This window comes from Lacerta agilis, chromosome 8, assembly GCF_009819535.1.
Source record: "Lacerta agilis isolate rLacAgi1 chromosome 8, rLacAgi1.pri, whole genome shotgun sequence".
NCBI lineage: Eukaryota > Metazoa > Chordata > Lepidosauria > Squamata > Lacertidae > Lacerta > Lacerta agilis.
This window is the reverse complement of record NC_046319.1, coordinates 68,275,324-68,291,185: the sequence shown is the minus strand read 5'-3', so window position 1 is coordinate 68,291,185 and position 15,862 is coordinate 68,275,324. Positions and strand designations below refer to the sequence as shown.

Below are 15,862 nucleotides of genomic sequence, written 5' to 3'. Positions count from 1 at the left end.
GAAATATCTACCACGCTCAAAGCAGCCACACTCATCCAAGGAGATGCACTTGAGGCCATCAAAGAAGAAGCCAACATCACACTGGCAGCCCTCGACACAGTATTCCGGGCATCGAATGTGGTCAGTCAGTCCAGCACAGTTGGTTTCACAAATGTTGGAACAAGTGGTATAATAACTGTTGGCAGGGCAAGTCACAGCTGCAAGAAAAGAGACACAGAGGGTTAATTGGGGGGGGGGTCCCCTCATATAGCAGAAGCAGCAGAATCAAACCTGCCTGCTTTGAATGGGCATATGTGATGCTGGCCAGAGCAACACTAGTCAACAAAAAGACCAGGTCACAGGACCAATGAGATTTCCATCTTGAAGACCTGGAAGGAAGCAATGGAGGTTGATCCGTTGGAGATGATGGGACGCTGCTCCAACAATCTCAGTCGGCCCCCAAGCGGTCCTGGCCTGATCACCTTCTTGCTTACAAGTCAGCAGTGGCTCTGCCCATCATTGCCTCTGGCACACCTTTCTGCTAGTCTCCCTGCCTTCCTCACTGCCTGTCTTAATGGGTAGCAACCACCACTGGAAGAAAGGGAAAGGGTTCTCTTGGTACTCACGGCAGAAGGTTGCACTTCTCCAAGGCTCAATAGGGACCCTGGCCTCCTGGCAGGCTTTCATGTAGCTCTGGAGGCTCTGGCACAGGATCTGTTGGTCACCACCTCCTACACACAGGTCATTGATGCAGTTGTCCAGATATGGCTCGGGGTTCACTATGGCATGGCATGCACTGAATGGACCATTGGATGCAGTGAGGAGCCCACAGGAGCTGAGCTGTTTGAAAGGTTCTTTCTTCTCCTCCTCACAAACTAAGCAGCCCTCTGCAACACACCCATCTGTGCAGGATTCATCAACAATTGGAAGTTTCCAGGCAACAGCAAATTTATTCACATCAGTGACCACGGTGCCATCAGGGAGCTGGAGATCGTCACTCTTGTCTCCATTGTAGTTCCCACACAAGCCACCTACGTAGTCCTGGTAGATGCTGGGAATAGTGACCCTCACATGGGAATACAGGTCGTAGGTCAGTGCAAAGCCAAAGGTGGAGTCTATTGTGATACCGATCCCGTGCTGAAAGATTCTGAGGTGCCCAGACAAAAGATTCACAGGGAGGCGTTGCAATACTCCATCCACCTGGAGAAATAAAGGGGATTGGCCAGCTGAGTAGGGTGTGCTATGCAGAATAAGGGCCAATCAAGCAAAGATGCCAATCACACAATCAGCAGCTGGCTTGGTAGAAATAAATTGCAAGATAATATGCAACGGACCCTGGTGAGAGGGGTAGGGTCTTTAACCTTTTTGCGCTTGTCATAGTCCCAAAACACGATGGGTCATCTGCAGCTGCTATTTCTATTGGGCTGGGGAAGGAAGGCTTCCATTCACTCAAATGGGATCTCTTTTCCAATGCAAGGAGCAAACACAGGGAGGGGATGATTCAGATTTGGAAGGTTAGCAGTGGGCGGGGGTGATGATGATGATGATGTTTAAGGCCTCCCTACTGCGCACACTCACCCAGCAGGGTAGAAATTTGGATCAGCATACCAAGCCAGCATTTGACTTCTTAGAACCATTCACACAGTAGTTATGTGTGTGAAAACTACTGCTTCTACTTTGGCCCTAAAAGATGAGTGAGGAGCAAGTTGTCTCCAAAATAATCTTATAAGCCGTAGGCAAATATCTCAGGATGATTAGCGGGTAGCCTGATCCTGGATACAGAGTGAGGAGGAGATGAACGCCCACCCCACCAAGCTTGCCCACTTAGCAGCATTAAGAGACTCACCAGCACTACTCCCCATTTGTTCAGCAGCATAACAACCTGAAAGTCAAGGACCTCCACATAGACCATCGTGGCATGTGTGATCTTCCCATTGCCCCAAGGCTCGTTCTTGACAATAACAGCTAGGGGTTTCAAGCTCTGGGTTGGCTTGTGCAGCTTGGTTAAGAAGTAAGTGCAGGTGCCCTGGAAGTTAATGATTTGGCCATCAAAGGACAGATAGAGGTCACCAACAACTGAGCAGGTGGCGTTTCCAACTGCGAAGCACTTGCGGTACCCTTCCACCGTTTTGCACTCTTCATTGGGGGTGCAGGGAGCGGTATGACACACCACGTTTCCACCGGCCTGGCACCTGCAACGTTCCTCACAAGTTGGATAGAAATATTCCAAGGCTGGATAGTAGCGTCCCTTGTAGAAGCACCCACACTCAGACATAGGGACGCAAGTGTCAGTGCTCCTGACAAAGCCCTCATTGCACACACAGCCCTCCTCGCACTTCTCCGGGCATCGAGGCGGGACATACAGGCTGCTGCAGGTCTGGTCACAGGCCGTGGCACAATGTTCATAGTGACTGTTGAGCGGGCAGGGTGGGGCTGCAAGTGCAAAACAGAGAGGTTAGCCAATGTTATGCTTTAGTGGCCTGGTGCAAATCTTGCATCTACAAAGCAGTAGAGGCTGGTCCATTCGGGACAATGTGGACCTGCGTCACCAAACTCAGCCTGGCTTTACCCAGCCCCACCTGAGTGCCTTCTTACTTCCCATGGGTGGCAATAGCTGCCAGCTTCCTTCCCCTAAGTCTTTGTGTTGCCCTGTAAAATCCCACAAGGAGGAAGATAGGGAGAAAACTAGAATTTGATGTCTCAGTTTCTCATTGTTTCTGGCTCCACCTACTGTTGGGCTCCCTACCAGTCCTGCCAGCACTGTTGAGAGAGGATCGATGCACAGCCACATCACAGGTGCATGGTTGCTAGAGTCACAAACAGGGGACGATGTGATATCATATTCTCTCAACCTTTCTGGCAGGAGGGGGAACAATAGAAAGTGGAATCTTCTTCTTCCTGTTACACTTTTCCAGCAGAGAGCACACTGTATTTTGAATTGGACTATGGCATTTTGCATCTATAAAGGATTGTTGCCTGTATCTGTCTAAAGTCCTATAGACTGGGCAAGACATATATATGACTAAACGTGTTTTTGTTTGTTTGTTTGTTTGTGTGTGTGTGTGTGTGTGTGTGTGTGTGCGCGCGCGCGCGCGTTTACATAAACAATTTGAGAGTGATTTCTTTGTTTAAAGGGAAACATAGAAGGGAGATGATTAAAGTGTGTCTGGTGGGCTTGGAGAGTTACCTCATTTTTTATCTCTCCTCCCTTCTCCTCTTTTTCTTAAATGTTCTTTTATCTGCACTGTTCCCTCCTCTCATTTTCTGCCCCTAGACCCTGCTGGAAATGAACTTGCCCTTCCCAGGAGGAACTGCTTCAAACAATGGAGCACTCACGGCAGAAGGTTGCAGACCTCCAGGGGTATATGGTGACCCCAACAGCTTGGCAGTCTTTGGCATAACTGGCAATGGCTGCACACATGAAGGCATAGCGTCCCTTGTAGAAACAAAAGTCGTAAATGCAATCTTGGAAGGCGCCTTCTTCGTCAACCTGGCCGTGGCACTCCCGGAAGGGCCCATCCTTGGCCAGAATAAGCCCACATTCCTGGCCTGCTGCACGCTGCTGGGCTGCTAATTCTTCCATCCCTGGGCATTTGGGGTCCACTATCTCCTTGCATTTTGGGTCAATGCTCTCAATTCCACTGCCACCAAATACTGGCCTGTCGGGAGTGAGGATGCTGCCAGGCACAAGGGCATCATCTTCAGGGTTCCCGTTGAAGTTTCCACACAGGCCACGCAGGGTGTTGGCATAGGTGTTGGGCACCGTGACTGATACCTTGCTATCCCAGTTAAAGGTCACCACGAGGTCAAAGTCAGTCTCAATCACAGCATCCAGGCCGCTCCTATATAACTTGATTTTTCCTCCAGCTGCACTAAAGGGAAGGAAGGTGAGCAAGCCTTCGACCTATGAAGACAGGAGAGGATGCTGCTGTTGAAAAAATGAAAAGGATATTTGGGGCTCTTGCTTCCCACCCCCATAAACTCCACAAGAGGTATGGCAAACTCATGTCCAGGGGTCTAGTGTGGCTGCGCAAGTCTCTCTATCTGACACCGTTGACCTTTCTGCGTTCACACATCCAGCCCTAGCCCCAGCCCCCGATGTGAACCCCCCTTGTGTGCTCTTGCCTGGTTGGAAAGCCAAACTCCCACTGGTATATACCCCAGTGTAGTCCTTCCACAACTTAATAGGGCGGAGGATGTGGTCAAAATTAGTTTTTGTTGGCTCTCAGCCAGCAGACAGTGGCCACAACGCAACAGTTCCCTGCAAATGGCACCAGAGGGGACTAATCATCGTAATAATGATATCCCAATGTTAGCCAGACTTACCAAGACTTTGCCGGAATGTTGCCTGCTGACTATAATCTCAACATCATAGACGTTGACTTGAACACTCCGGGTCCAGGTCACAGCAGCATTTCCCCGGTGTTCATTTTGAACATAGACGCTGAACCCTTCCAGGTCCTGGGGACTGTTGAAAACCTCAGCAAGCACGTAGGCACAGGGCCCTTGGAAATCAAATCTCTTTTTGTCAAAGGTCCAGTAGTGGGGATCCCCGGATGCAGAGCATGTGCTGTTTCCAGTCGGATAGCATCCCCGCACGCCTTTGACCACTTGGCACCGTTCTGTTGGTTTGCAAGCACTAGCTGAACACTCCACCACTCTACTGGACGGATTGCACACACAACGCTTCTGGCACAGGTCATCCGCCCAGAAAGCCTCATTGGGGGCATAGGGTCGCCCTTCGTACACACAACCGCAGCTGCTTTCGGGGATGCATGATCCTTGGCTCAGCACAAAACCCGCAAGGCACTGGCAGCCTTCGACGCACACAGCTGGGCAGAGCTTTGGCCCTTGAGTTTGGTCATCCATGCAGGTGGCAGGGCAGGCTGTTCCACAGATTTGGTACTGGCTGTTCGGAGGACACTCCAGATCTGTGGGGAAGAGTAGGGGTTGGGTGGCATTCATATTGGATCACATCCCCACTTTGCATTCGTAGCACTTTTAGACCACTTTAAGAATTATGGTTTCCCCCCAGAGAATCCTGGCAACTGTGGCTTGTTATTTAGGAGACAACTCACCTTTAGGACCCCCCCCCCAATCTGGAACAAGGCCCCCTTCAGTTAGTTCATCCCTTCCTTGTCTTGCTTTGCATACTCACAGCATCCAGAGTCCCTTCTCCAGTCACCAATTTGGGCTCCCTCGCTCTGGCAGGCATCGGCATAGGCTGCCAGGATATCACACAAGGACTGTTTGTTCCCTTTGGTGGAGCAGACGTCAAACACACAGTTCGTAAAGTAGATTGTGGGGGGCACCTTGGCATGGCAAGAAGCAAAGGGGCCATTGGAAACCTTGGTTAGCAGACCACAGTAGGCCTCTGACTCGTACTTCTCGGCCTGATCGGATTCACAAGGCTTACAAGGCCCATTGCAATCATGCCAGCAAAGGCTGCCATCAGTCGTCACCACCCAGCTTTCACCGAAGGCTGGAATGTTAGGGGCTGTGGTGCCTGCAGGGGTTTCGAAGTCATCACTGGGATTCTCATTATAATTCCCACATAGGCCACCGACAGCCTCCTGATAAGCACTGCTGATGGTGACGCGGAGGTGGTGATTCCAGTCGTAAGATACCTTCAGCTGGAAGTCAGTGGAAAGTAGGACAGAGGTGCCAACCTGCAAAATTTGCAAGTTCCCATCCTTCAGATAAATGGGCAAGTGTGCCCGGATACCATTGACCTGTATCACAGAGGAAGAAAGACACAAGAGGGTAAAATCACCTTTTGCTCATGTGTAACAGCAGAAGCTAAGCTAAGCTAAGCTAAGCCTCCTTCTCCATCTATTGGGCTACAGGTTTTGGCTATTTTTGGATACGATTGGACACCATCTGGATGCCATGAACCTTAAAAAATTGCATGGATTTGAACCAAATTGGACAAGTTTGTTCCTGAGATCCATGAGCAGGTTTTCCTCTTCGTTTGGATATGAGTGGGTGACATTTTGAATCAAGATGATGCAATGAAATTTTAGAAGCTGCACTGATTATTTGGTTTCTTCTAGTTCCCTAGCAATGTCAGGTACAAATCTGCTGGTGGCTTATATGTAACGATGTCTCATAAGTCAAATGGCGGGTCCCAAAAATGTCACCAATCTTTTGTTTTACAACTTGAACATGTGCAGTAACCATCTCCTGACATGGCCGTCATGGACTCAAAAGTGGCATTGAACTTGCCTTCTGAATCAACTCTGAATCGATCACCACTCACCTGTACAAAACCAATTTCTGATCTGGTCATGGTGATGGTATATCCATAAACCTCAGTCGTCACCACTGTCACATAGGACACTGCTTTGTTCCCCCGGTTTTCATTCTTGGCAAAGATATGGAAAGATGGAAGTCCGAAGCTTTCAGCACGTGTCTTGACAAAAGTGTAGGTGCAGGTTCCTTGGAAGTCATACTTGTGTCCATCAAAAGTGCTGTAGTGTGGGTCACCCATTGCCCAGCAGGTAGCATTAGAGGATGGCACACAGTGTGGTTGACCATTTATCATCTTGCACACCATGCCTCTTCGGCACTTTACAGTGTCACAGCTGGGTGGTGGTACAACTAAGGACAGTAGAGAGAAAGTTACTGGTTAGGTAGCCATGTTGGTCTGCCATAGTCAAAACAAAATTTAAAAAAAAATTCCTTCCAGTAGCACCTTAGAGACCAACTAAGTTTGTTCTTGGTATGAGCTTTCGTGTACATGTACACTTCTTCAGAGAGAAAGTTAGTTGCCCGTAATCCTATTGGAGTTGGGGGAAGGCTTCCTACATCTTCATTATTAATATTATTGAATGAATATCAGGTTTCTAACTTCTGATACACTACTGCATCTAATATCCCTAAATCCAGGGATTTAGAATTGGAAACCCTACTTTGAAAATGAAAGAAGAGAATAATAATTTAAAAATTCTGCAAGCAAACAGATGAGGGGGTCAAATCTCTCTCAACTTGCTATAGGAGACAATGAATCACTGTTCCCTGCATAGCAGCATTGAGGAGGCCAACACAGTTTTGGAACCGTGGGGAGGGGAAGTTTAATTCTGTCTCTATGTGCTGCTACAGTCTCAACAAATACTGCCTCTCTGAAAGTGGTTTTTTATTTTTCAAACAAAGCGCCCATTGCCACCAGTGGAGGGCTGAATTCACAATCCCCACCACTCCTTGCCTATATCACAAGAATCCAAGGGAATAAATGGTACCCAACCATCCCTCTGTTCATAGAGAAAAGTAGTCATCACAAGGCACCTTTGTTGTAGCATTGCATGATGCCGTCGATCACCTCACAAGTTTCTTCTCCTTGGCAAGTGATGGCCTCACACCTGAACCCTCCAGCTGCAGTGCAGATGCATTTCTCCTTACAGTCATTGAGCACCACAGGTTCATCAGGCTAGGCATCAAGAGATAACAATGGCATACAGGGGGAAAGGGTCAGAGAACACAGCCAAGGACCACTTGGAAAAAGAAAGATTTCCATAGTAAAGGAAACCACCATTAAAAATATAAGTTGAGGCAGGCTTGATCTGGCCACTGGGCATCGAGACCAGAATTCCGTTCTCACAGTGGCCAACAAGAAGCCCTATAGGAAGTCTGCAAGCCAGATCTGAGTACAACAACATTCTCTCTCCAGCAGCAGAGATAGAAGATAGCCACCGTGACTAATAACCATGGATAGCTTTCTGTTCCGGAAATGTGTCTAATCCTCTTTCACAACCATTCAAGTTAGCGGTCATCACTGCCTCTTGTGGGAGTGAATTCCATAGTTTAACCAGAGATGCCTGACACAAGGGGTTGTGTATAGGCAATCCAATACTGTCCCCATCACCACCACTGCCTGCCTATCCACATACCGGGAAATATCTACCACGCTCAAAGCAGCCACACTCATCCAAGGAGATGCACTTGAGGCCATCAAAGAAGAAGCCAGCATCACACTGGCAGCCCTCGACACAGTATTCCGGGCATCGAATGTGGTCAGTCAGTCCAGCACAGTTGGTTTCACAAATGTTGGAACAAGTGGTATAATAACTGTTGGCAGGGCAAGTCACAGCTGCAAGAAAAGAGACACAGAGGGTTAATTGGGGGGGGTCCCCTCATATAGCAGAAGCAGCAGAATCAAACCTGCCTGCTTTGAATGGGCATATGTGATGCTGGCCAGAGCAACACTAGTCAACAAAAAGACCAGGTCACAGGACCAATGAGATTTCCATCTTGAAGACCTGGAAGGAAGCAATGGAGGTTGATCCGTTGCAGATGATGGGACGCTGCTCCAACAATCTCAGTCGGCCCCCAAGCGGTCCTGGCCTGATCACCTTCTTGCTTACAAAAAGTTGGCAGTGGCTCTGCCCATCATTGCCTCTGGCACACCTTTCTGCTAGTCTCCCTGCCTTCCTCACTGCCTGTCTTAATGGGTAGCAACCACCACTGGAAGAAAGGGAAAGGGTTCTCTTGGTACTCACGGCAGAAGGTTGCACTTCTCCAAGGCTCAATAGGGACCCTGGCCTCCTGGCAGGCTTTCATGTAGCTCTGGAGGCTCTGGCACAGGATCTGTTGGTCACCACCTCCTACACACAGGTCATTGATGCAGTTGTCCAGATATGGCTCGGGGTTCACTATGGCATGGCATGCACTGAATGGACCATTGGATGCAGTGAGGAGCCCACAGGAGCTGAGCTGTTTGAAAGGTTCTTTCTTCTCCTCCTCACAAACTAAGCAGCCCTCTGCAACACACCCATCTGTGCAGGGTTCATCAACAATTGGAAGTTTCCAGGCAGCAGCAAATTTATTCACATCAGTGACCACGGTGCCATCAGGGAGTTGGAGATCGTCACTCTTGTCTCCATTGTAGTTCCCACACAAGCCACCTACGTAGTCCTGGTAGATGCTGGGAATAGTGACCCTCACATGGGAATACAGGTCGTAGGTCAGTGCAAAGCCAAAGGTGGAGTCTATTGTGATACCGATCCCGTGCTGAAAGATTCTGAGGTGCCCAGACAAAAGATTCACAGGGAGGCGTTGCAATACTCCATCCACCTGGAGAAATAAAGGGGATTGGCCAGCTGAGTAGGGTGTGCTATGCAGAATAAGGGCCAATCAAGCAAAGATGCCAATCACACAATCAGCAGCTGGCTTGGTAGAAATAAATTGCAAGATCATATGCAACGGACCCTGGTGAGAGGGGTAGGGTCTTTAACCTTTTTGCGCTTGTCATAGTCCCAAAACACGATGGGTCATCTGCAGCTGCTATTTCTATTGGGCTGGGGAAGGAAGGCTTCCATTCACTCAAATGGGATCTCTTTTCCAATGCAAGGAGCAAACACAGGGAGGGGATGATTCAGATTTGGAAGGTTAGCAGTGGGCGGGGGTGATGATGATGATGATGTTTAAGGCCTCCCTACTGCGCACACTCACCCAGCAGGGTAGAAATTTGGATCAGCATACCAAGCCAGCATTTGACTTCTTAGAACCATTCACACAGTAGTTATATGTGTGAAAACTACTGCTTCTAATTTGGCCCTAAAAGATGAGTGAGGAGCAAGTTGTCTCCAAAATAATCTTATAAGCCGTAGGCAAATACCTCAGGATGATTAGCGGGTAGCCTGATCCTGGATACAGAGTGAGGAGGAGATGAACGCCCACCCCACCAAGCTTGTCCACTTAGCAGCATTAAGAGACTCACCAGCACTACTCCCCATTTGTTCAGCAGCATAACAACCTGAAAGTCAAGGACCTCCACATAGACCATCGTGGCATGTGTGATCTTCCCATTGCCCCAAGGCTCGTTCTTGACAATAACAGCTAGGGGTTTCAAGCTCTGGGTTGGCTTGTGTAGCTTGGTTAAGAAGTAAGTGCAGGTGCCCTGGAAGTTAATGATTTGGCCATCAAAGGACAGATAGAGGTCACCAACAACTGAGCAGGTGGCGTTTCCAACTGCGAAGCACTTGCGGTACCCTTCCACTGTTTTGCACTCTTCATTGGGGGTGCAGGGAGCGGTATGACACACCACGTTTCCACCGGCCTGGCACCTGCAACGTTCCTCACAAGTTGGATAGAAATATTCCAAGGCTGGATAGTAGCGTCCCTTGTAGAAGCACCCACACTCAGACATAGGGACGCAAGTGTCAGTGCTCCTGACAAAGCCCTCATTGCACACACAGCCCTCCTCGCACTTCTCCGGGCATCGAGGCGGGACATACAGGCTGCTGCAGGTCTGGTCACAGGCCGTGGCGCAATGTTCATAGTGACTGTTGAGCGGACAGGGTGGGGCTGCAAGTGCAAAACAGAGAGGTTAGCCAATGTTATGCTTTAGTGGCCTGGTGCAAATCTTGCATCTACAAAGCAGTAGAGGCTGGTCCATTCGGGACAATGTGGACCTGCGTCACCAAACTCAGCCTGGCTTTACCCAGCCCCACCTGAGTGCCTTCTTACTTCCCATGGGTGGCAATAGCTGCCAGCTTCCTTCCCCTAAGTCTTTGTGTTGTCCTGTAAAATCCCACAAGGAGGAAGATAGGGAGAAAACTAGAATTTGATGTCTCGGTTTCTCATTGTTTCTGGCTCCACCTACTGTTGGGCTCCCTACAAGTCCTGCCAGCACTGTTGAGAGAGGATCAATGCACAGCCACATCACAGGTGCATGGTTGCTAGAGTCACAAACAGGGGACGATGTGATATCATATTCTCTCAACCTTTCTGGCAGGAGGGGGAACAATAGAAAGCGGAATCTTCTTCTTCCTGTTACACTTTTCCAGCAGAGAGCACACTGTATTTTTAATTGGACTATGGCATTTTGCATCTATAAAGGATTGTTACCTGTATCTGTCTAAAGTCCTATAGACTGGGCAAGACATATATATGACTAAACGTTTTTTTGTTTGTGTGTGTGTGTGTGTGTGTGTGTGTGTGTGTGTGCGCGCGCATTTATATAAACAATTTGAGAGTGATTTCTTTGTTTAAAGGGAAACATAGAAGGGAGATGATTAAAGTGTGTCTGGTGGGCTTGGAGAGTTACCTCATTTTTTATCTCTCCTTCCTTCTCCTCTTTTTCTTAAATGTTCTTTTATCTGCACTGTTCCCTCCTCTCATTTTCTGCCCCTAGACCCTGCTGGAAATGAACTTGCCCTTCCCAGGAGGAACTGCTTCAAACAATGGAGCACTCACGGCAGAAGGTTGCAGACCTCCAGGGGTATATGGTGACCCCAACAGCTTGGCAGTCTTTGGCATAACTGGCAATGGCTGCACACATGAAGGCATAGCGTCCCTTGTAGAAACAAAAGTCGTAAATGCAATCTTGGAAGGCGCCTTCTTCGTCAACCTGGCCGTGGCACTCCCGGAAGGGCCCATCCTTGGCCAGAATAAGCCCACATTCCTGGCCTGCTGCACGCTGCTGGGCTGCTAATTCTTCCATCCCTGGGCATTTGGGGTCCACTATCTCCTTGCATTTTGGGTCAATGCTCTCAATTCCACTGCCACCAAATACTGGCCTGTCGGGAGTGAGGATGCTGCCAGGCACAAGGGCATCATCTTCAGGGTTCCCGTTGAAGTTTCCACACAGGCCACGCAGGGTGTTGGCATAGGTGTTGGGCACCGTGACTGATACCTTGCTATCCCAGTTAAAGGTCACCACGAGGTCAAAGTCAGTCTCAATCACAGCATCCAGGCCGCTCCTATATAACTTGATTTTTCCTCCAGCTGCACTAAAGGGAAGGAAGGTGAGCAAGCCTTCGACCTATGAAGACAGGAGAGGATGCTGCTGTTGAAAAAATGAAAAGGATATTTGGGGCTCTTGCTTCCCACCCCCATAAACTCCACAAGAGGTATGGCAAACTCATGTCCAGGGGTCTAGTGTGGCTGCGCAAGTCTCTCTATGTGACACCGTTGACCTTTCTGCGTTCACACATCCAGCCCTAGCCCCAGCCCCCAATGTGAACCCCCCTTGTGTGCTCTTGCCTGGTTGGAAAGCCAAACTCCCACTGGTATATACCCCAGTGTAGTCCTTCCACAACTTAATAGGGCGGAGGATGTGGTCAAAATTAGTTTTTGTTGGCTCTCAGCCAGCAGACAGTGGCCACAACGCAACAGTTCCCTGCAAATGGCACCAGAGGGGACTAATCATCGTAATAATGATATCCCAATGTTAGCCAGACTTACCAAGACTTTGCCGGAATGTTGCCTGCTGACTATAATCTCAACATCATAGACGTTGACTTGAACACTCCGGGTCCAGGTCACAGCAGCATTTCCCCGGTGTTCATTTTGAACATAGACGCTGAACCCTTCCAGGTCCTGGGGACTGTTGAAAACCTCAGCAAGCACGTAGGCACAGGGCCCTTGGAAATCAAATCTCTTTTTGTCGAAGGTCCAGTAGTGGGGATCCCCGGATGCAGAGCATGTGCTGTTTCCAGTCGGATAGCATCCCCGCACGCCTTTGACCACTTGGCACCGTTCCGTTGGTTTGCAAGCACTAGCTGAACACTCCACCACTCTACTGGACGGATTGCACACACAACGCTTCTGGCACAGGTCATCCGCCCAGAAAGCCTCATTGGGGGCATAGGGTCGCCCTTCGTACACACAACCGCAGCTGCTTTCGGGGATGCATGATCCTTGGCTCAGCACAAAACCCGCAAGGCACTGGCAGCCTTCGACGCACACAGCTGGGCAGAGCTTTGGCCCTTGAGTTTGGTCATCCATGCAGGTAGCAGGGCAGGCTGTTCCACAGATTTGGTACTGGCTGTTCGGAGGACACTCCAGATCTGTGGGGAAGAGTAGGGGTTGGGTGGCATTCATATTGGATCACATCCCCACTTTGCATTCGTAGCACTTTTAGACCACTTTAAGAATTATGGTTTCCCCCCAGAGAATCCTGGCAACTGTGGCTTGTTATTTAGGAGACAACTCACCTTTAGGACCCCCCCCCCCAATCTGGAACAAGGCCCCCTTCAGTTACTTCATCCCTTCCTTGTCTTGCTTTGCATACTCACAGCATCCAGAGTCCCTTCTCCAGTCACCAATTTGGGCTCCCTCGCTCTGGCAGGCATCGGCATAGGCTGCCAGGATATCACACAAGGACTGTTTGTTCCCTTTGGTGGAGCAGACGTCAAACACACAGTTCGTAAAGTAGATTGTGGGGGGCACCTTGGCATGGCAAGAAGCAAAGGGGCCATTGGAAACCTTGGTTAGCAGACCACAGTAGGCCTCTGACTCGTACTTCTCGGCCTGATCGGATTCACAAGGCTTACAAGGCCCATTGCAATCATGCCAGCAAAGGCTGCCATCAGTCGTCACCACCCAGCTTTCACCGAAGGCTGGAATGTTAGGGGCTGTGGTGCCTGCAGGGGTTTCGAAGTCATCACTGGGATTCTCATTATAATTCCCACATAGGCCACCGACAGCCTCCTGATAAGCACTGCTGATGGTGACGCGGAGGTGGTGATTCCAGTCGTAAGATACCTTCAGCTGGAAGTCAGTGGAAAGTAGGACAGAGGTGCCAACCTGCAAAATTTGCAAGTTCCCATCCTTCAGATAAATGGGCAAGTGTGCCCGGATACCATTGACCTGTATCACAGAGGAAGAAAGACACAAGAGGGTAAAATCACCTTTTGCTCATGTGTAACAGCAGAAGCTAAGCTAAGCTAAGCTAAGCCTCCTTCTCCATCTATTGGGCTACAGGTTTTGGCTATTTTTGGATACGATTGGACACCATCTGGATGCCATGAACCTTAAAAAATTGCATGGATTTGAACCAAATTGGACAAGTTTGTTCCTGAGATCCATGAGCAGGTTTTCCTCTTCGTTTGGATATGAGTGGGTGACATTTTGAATCAAGATGATGCAATGAAATTTTAGAAGCTGCACTGATTATTTGGTTTCTTCTAGTTCCCTAGCAATGTCAGGTACAAATCTGCTGGTGGCTTATATGTAACGATGTCTCATAAGTCAAATGGCGGGTCCCAAAAATGTCACCAATCTTTTGTTTTACAACTTGAACATGTGCAGTAACCATCTCCTGACATGGCCGTCATGGACTCAAAAGTGGCATTGAACTTGCCTTCTGAATCAACTCTGAATCGATCACCACTCACCTGTACAAAACCAATTTCTGATCTGGTCATGGTGATGGTATATCCATAAACCTCAGTCGTCACCACTGTCACATAGGACACTGCTTTGTTCCCCCGGTTTTCATTCTTGGCAAAGATATGGAAAGATGGAAGTCCGAAGCTTTCAGCACGTGTCTTGACAAAAGTGTAGGTGCAAGTTCCTTGGAAGTCATACTTGTGTCCATCAAAAGTGCTGTAGTGTGGGTCACCCATTGCCCAGCAGGTAGCATTAGAGGATGGCACACAGTGTGGTTGACCATTTATCATCTTGCACACCATGCCTCTACGGCACAGCACATTGCTACAGGTTAGTTCTGGTTCAGCTAATGACAGGAGGGAGAAAGTTATTTGCCAGCACTCTTAACCCATTAGAATTCAAACAAAGTTTGAAGATTCAGCAAAGCGTCATATTTTTAGTTTCAAACACTTTTTCAGATCTAGAAACTATTAAATTAGACTTGCTGATCAATATTATGGCAATGATGGCACCTTTTAAACTTGGATGTCATCTTCTGTCCCTAAACTCAGTTTCTTTCAAAATTATGAGCATTATTTTTAAAATAAATGAGGAGAACAAAAATTATTGCAAGCAAATGGTTTCAAATCTCTTAAATCTTACTATAGGTCTACAATCAATGACTGATACCTGCACCACATTGCCCCCTAGTTCTGCTCCTGCTTAGTGAGACTAGGCGTTATTTATACCAGGGATGGGGAACCTTTGGCCGTCTATATGGTTTTGGACTCCAAGTCCCATCAACTGCAGCAAGCAAGACCAATGGTCAGGCATGACACCTGGCGGGACACAGATTCCTCATCCCTGATTTAAACAGAAGATATTTCTTTTCCCTCTTACTCTGAGATTAGACTGAGATTAGAAGCCCAAGTGAATTGCCCTCCCCCATGAACCAGGCACTGGCAGCAGCGGTCCCACAGCTGTATGTGTAGCCATTTCAGTGCTGAGGGAGATGCTGCCCACTTCTGAATGTTCTCCCACTCTCTGCAGCATGAATCCCCACATATGGTAAAAACTTTTTGAGTTGTCTTCTGGAAATTGGTAACAGAAGGGTCCTGAGGCTACTGAGAGGCTGAAGCCCCTGCATGCCAGGAAGGAAGTCAAGGCAGGGGGGAGACCAACCTGGCCCCATCAATCAGCCAAAGAAGCAACGGGTGCTTGCTTCCCCCTCCCTACCTTAAAGCATACAGTGTTACCTTGGTTGTCGAACTTAATCCGTTCTGGGAGTCCATTCGACTGCTCGAACCATTTGAAAACCAAGGCGCGGCTTCCAACTGGCTGCAGGAGCTTCCTGCACTCAACCAGAAGCTGCGGAAGTCGCGTTGGATGTTCAGCTTCCAAAAAATATTTGCAAACTGGAACACCTACTTCCAGGTTTGCAGCGTTCAGGAGCCGACTGTTCGGGAGCCAAGCCGTTTGACAACCAAGGTACCACTGTGCTCAGCACTACCTGTCTGTGGTCCTGGAACTGCAGAACAGAAGAGAAAGACACCCTAACCCCAACCATTGGCCAAAGGAACAAGAGCCATCAACTGCTATTGAAGAACGCTAGAGTGGAGACTGACCTGGTGGGGCACAAGGGTCATTGCCCTGCCAATCTGAGTCTGCCCTCAGCCAGCTTCCACTTGCCTGCCTTCTTAATTGCATCTAATCCAGAGGATGGCTCTGAGTGTCACCTTCCTCCTTACTCTCAGTGTAGCATTTGTATGACTCAGAAGTGAGAAGGATGGGG

At 48.8% G+C, this 15,862-nt stretch overlaps 2 protein-coding genes across 2 annotated transcripts; both read right to left on the bottom strand.

Moving 5' to 3' along the window:
* Window positions 1-495: 495 nt before the first annotated feature.
* On the bottom strand, window positions 496-6,469 carry LOC117051980 (IgGFc-binding protein-like). The gene is made up of 6 exons (XM_033158707.1): window positions 6,239-6,469; window positions 5,138-5,711; window positions 4,306-4,910; window positions 3,316-3,883; window positions 1,826-2,412; window positions 496-1,179 (listed from the first exon to the last, which is right to left on the bottom strand). Exons 1-6 carry the CDS (start codon window positions 6,467-6,469, stop codon window positions 496-498), a joined length of 3,249 nt encoding a protein of 1,082 aa, XP_033014598.1.
* Window positions 6,470-7,252: 783 nt separating this feature from the next.
* LOC117051979 (IgGFc-binding protein-like) lies at window positions 7,253-15,716 on the bottom strand. The gene is made up of 9 exons (XM_033158706.1): window positions 15,696-15,716; window positions 14,097-14,471; window positions 12,996-13,569; window positions 12,163-12,767; window positions 11,173-11,740; window positions 9,695-10,281; window positions 8,475-9,048; window positions 7,866-8,065; window positions 7,253-7,405 (listed from the first exon to the last, which is right to left on the bottom strand). Exons 1-9 carry the CDS (start codon window positions 15,714-15,716, stop codon window positions 7,253-7,255), a joined length of 3,657 nt encoding a protein of 1,218 aa, XP_033014597.1.
* Between the last annotated feature and the right edge of the window lie 146 nt (window positions 15,717-15,862).

Excerpts from the sequence above, each read along its gene's own strand:
- LOC117051980 (XM_033158707.1), bottom strand. The coding sequence starts at position 6,469 with ATGGGTGACCCACACTACAGCACTTTTGATGGACACAAGTATGACTTC. Across the intron at positions 5,712-6,238 it reads CAGAAATTGGTTTTGTACAG|GTCAATGGTATCCGGGCACA; the intron begins GTGAGTGGTGAT and ends TCTGTGATACAG. Across the intron at positions 2,413-3,315 it reads GAGGTCTGCAACCTTCTGCC|CCCCACCCTGCCCGCTCAAC; the intron begins GTGAGTGCTCCA and ends TTGCACTTGCAG.
- LOC117051979 (XM_033158706.1), bottom strand. The coding sequence starts at position 15,716 with ATGACCCTTGTGCCCCACCAG. Across the intron at positions 14,472-15,695 it reads TGACCCTTGTGCCCCACCAG|TGCTGGCAAATAACTTTCTC; the intron begins GTCAGTCTCCAC and ends ATGGGTTAAGAG. Across the intron at positions 9,049-9,694 it reads ACAAATGGGGAGTAGTGCTG|GTGGATGGAGTATTGCAACG; the intron begins GTGAGTCTCTTA and ends TTATTTCTCCAG.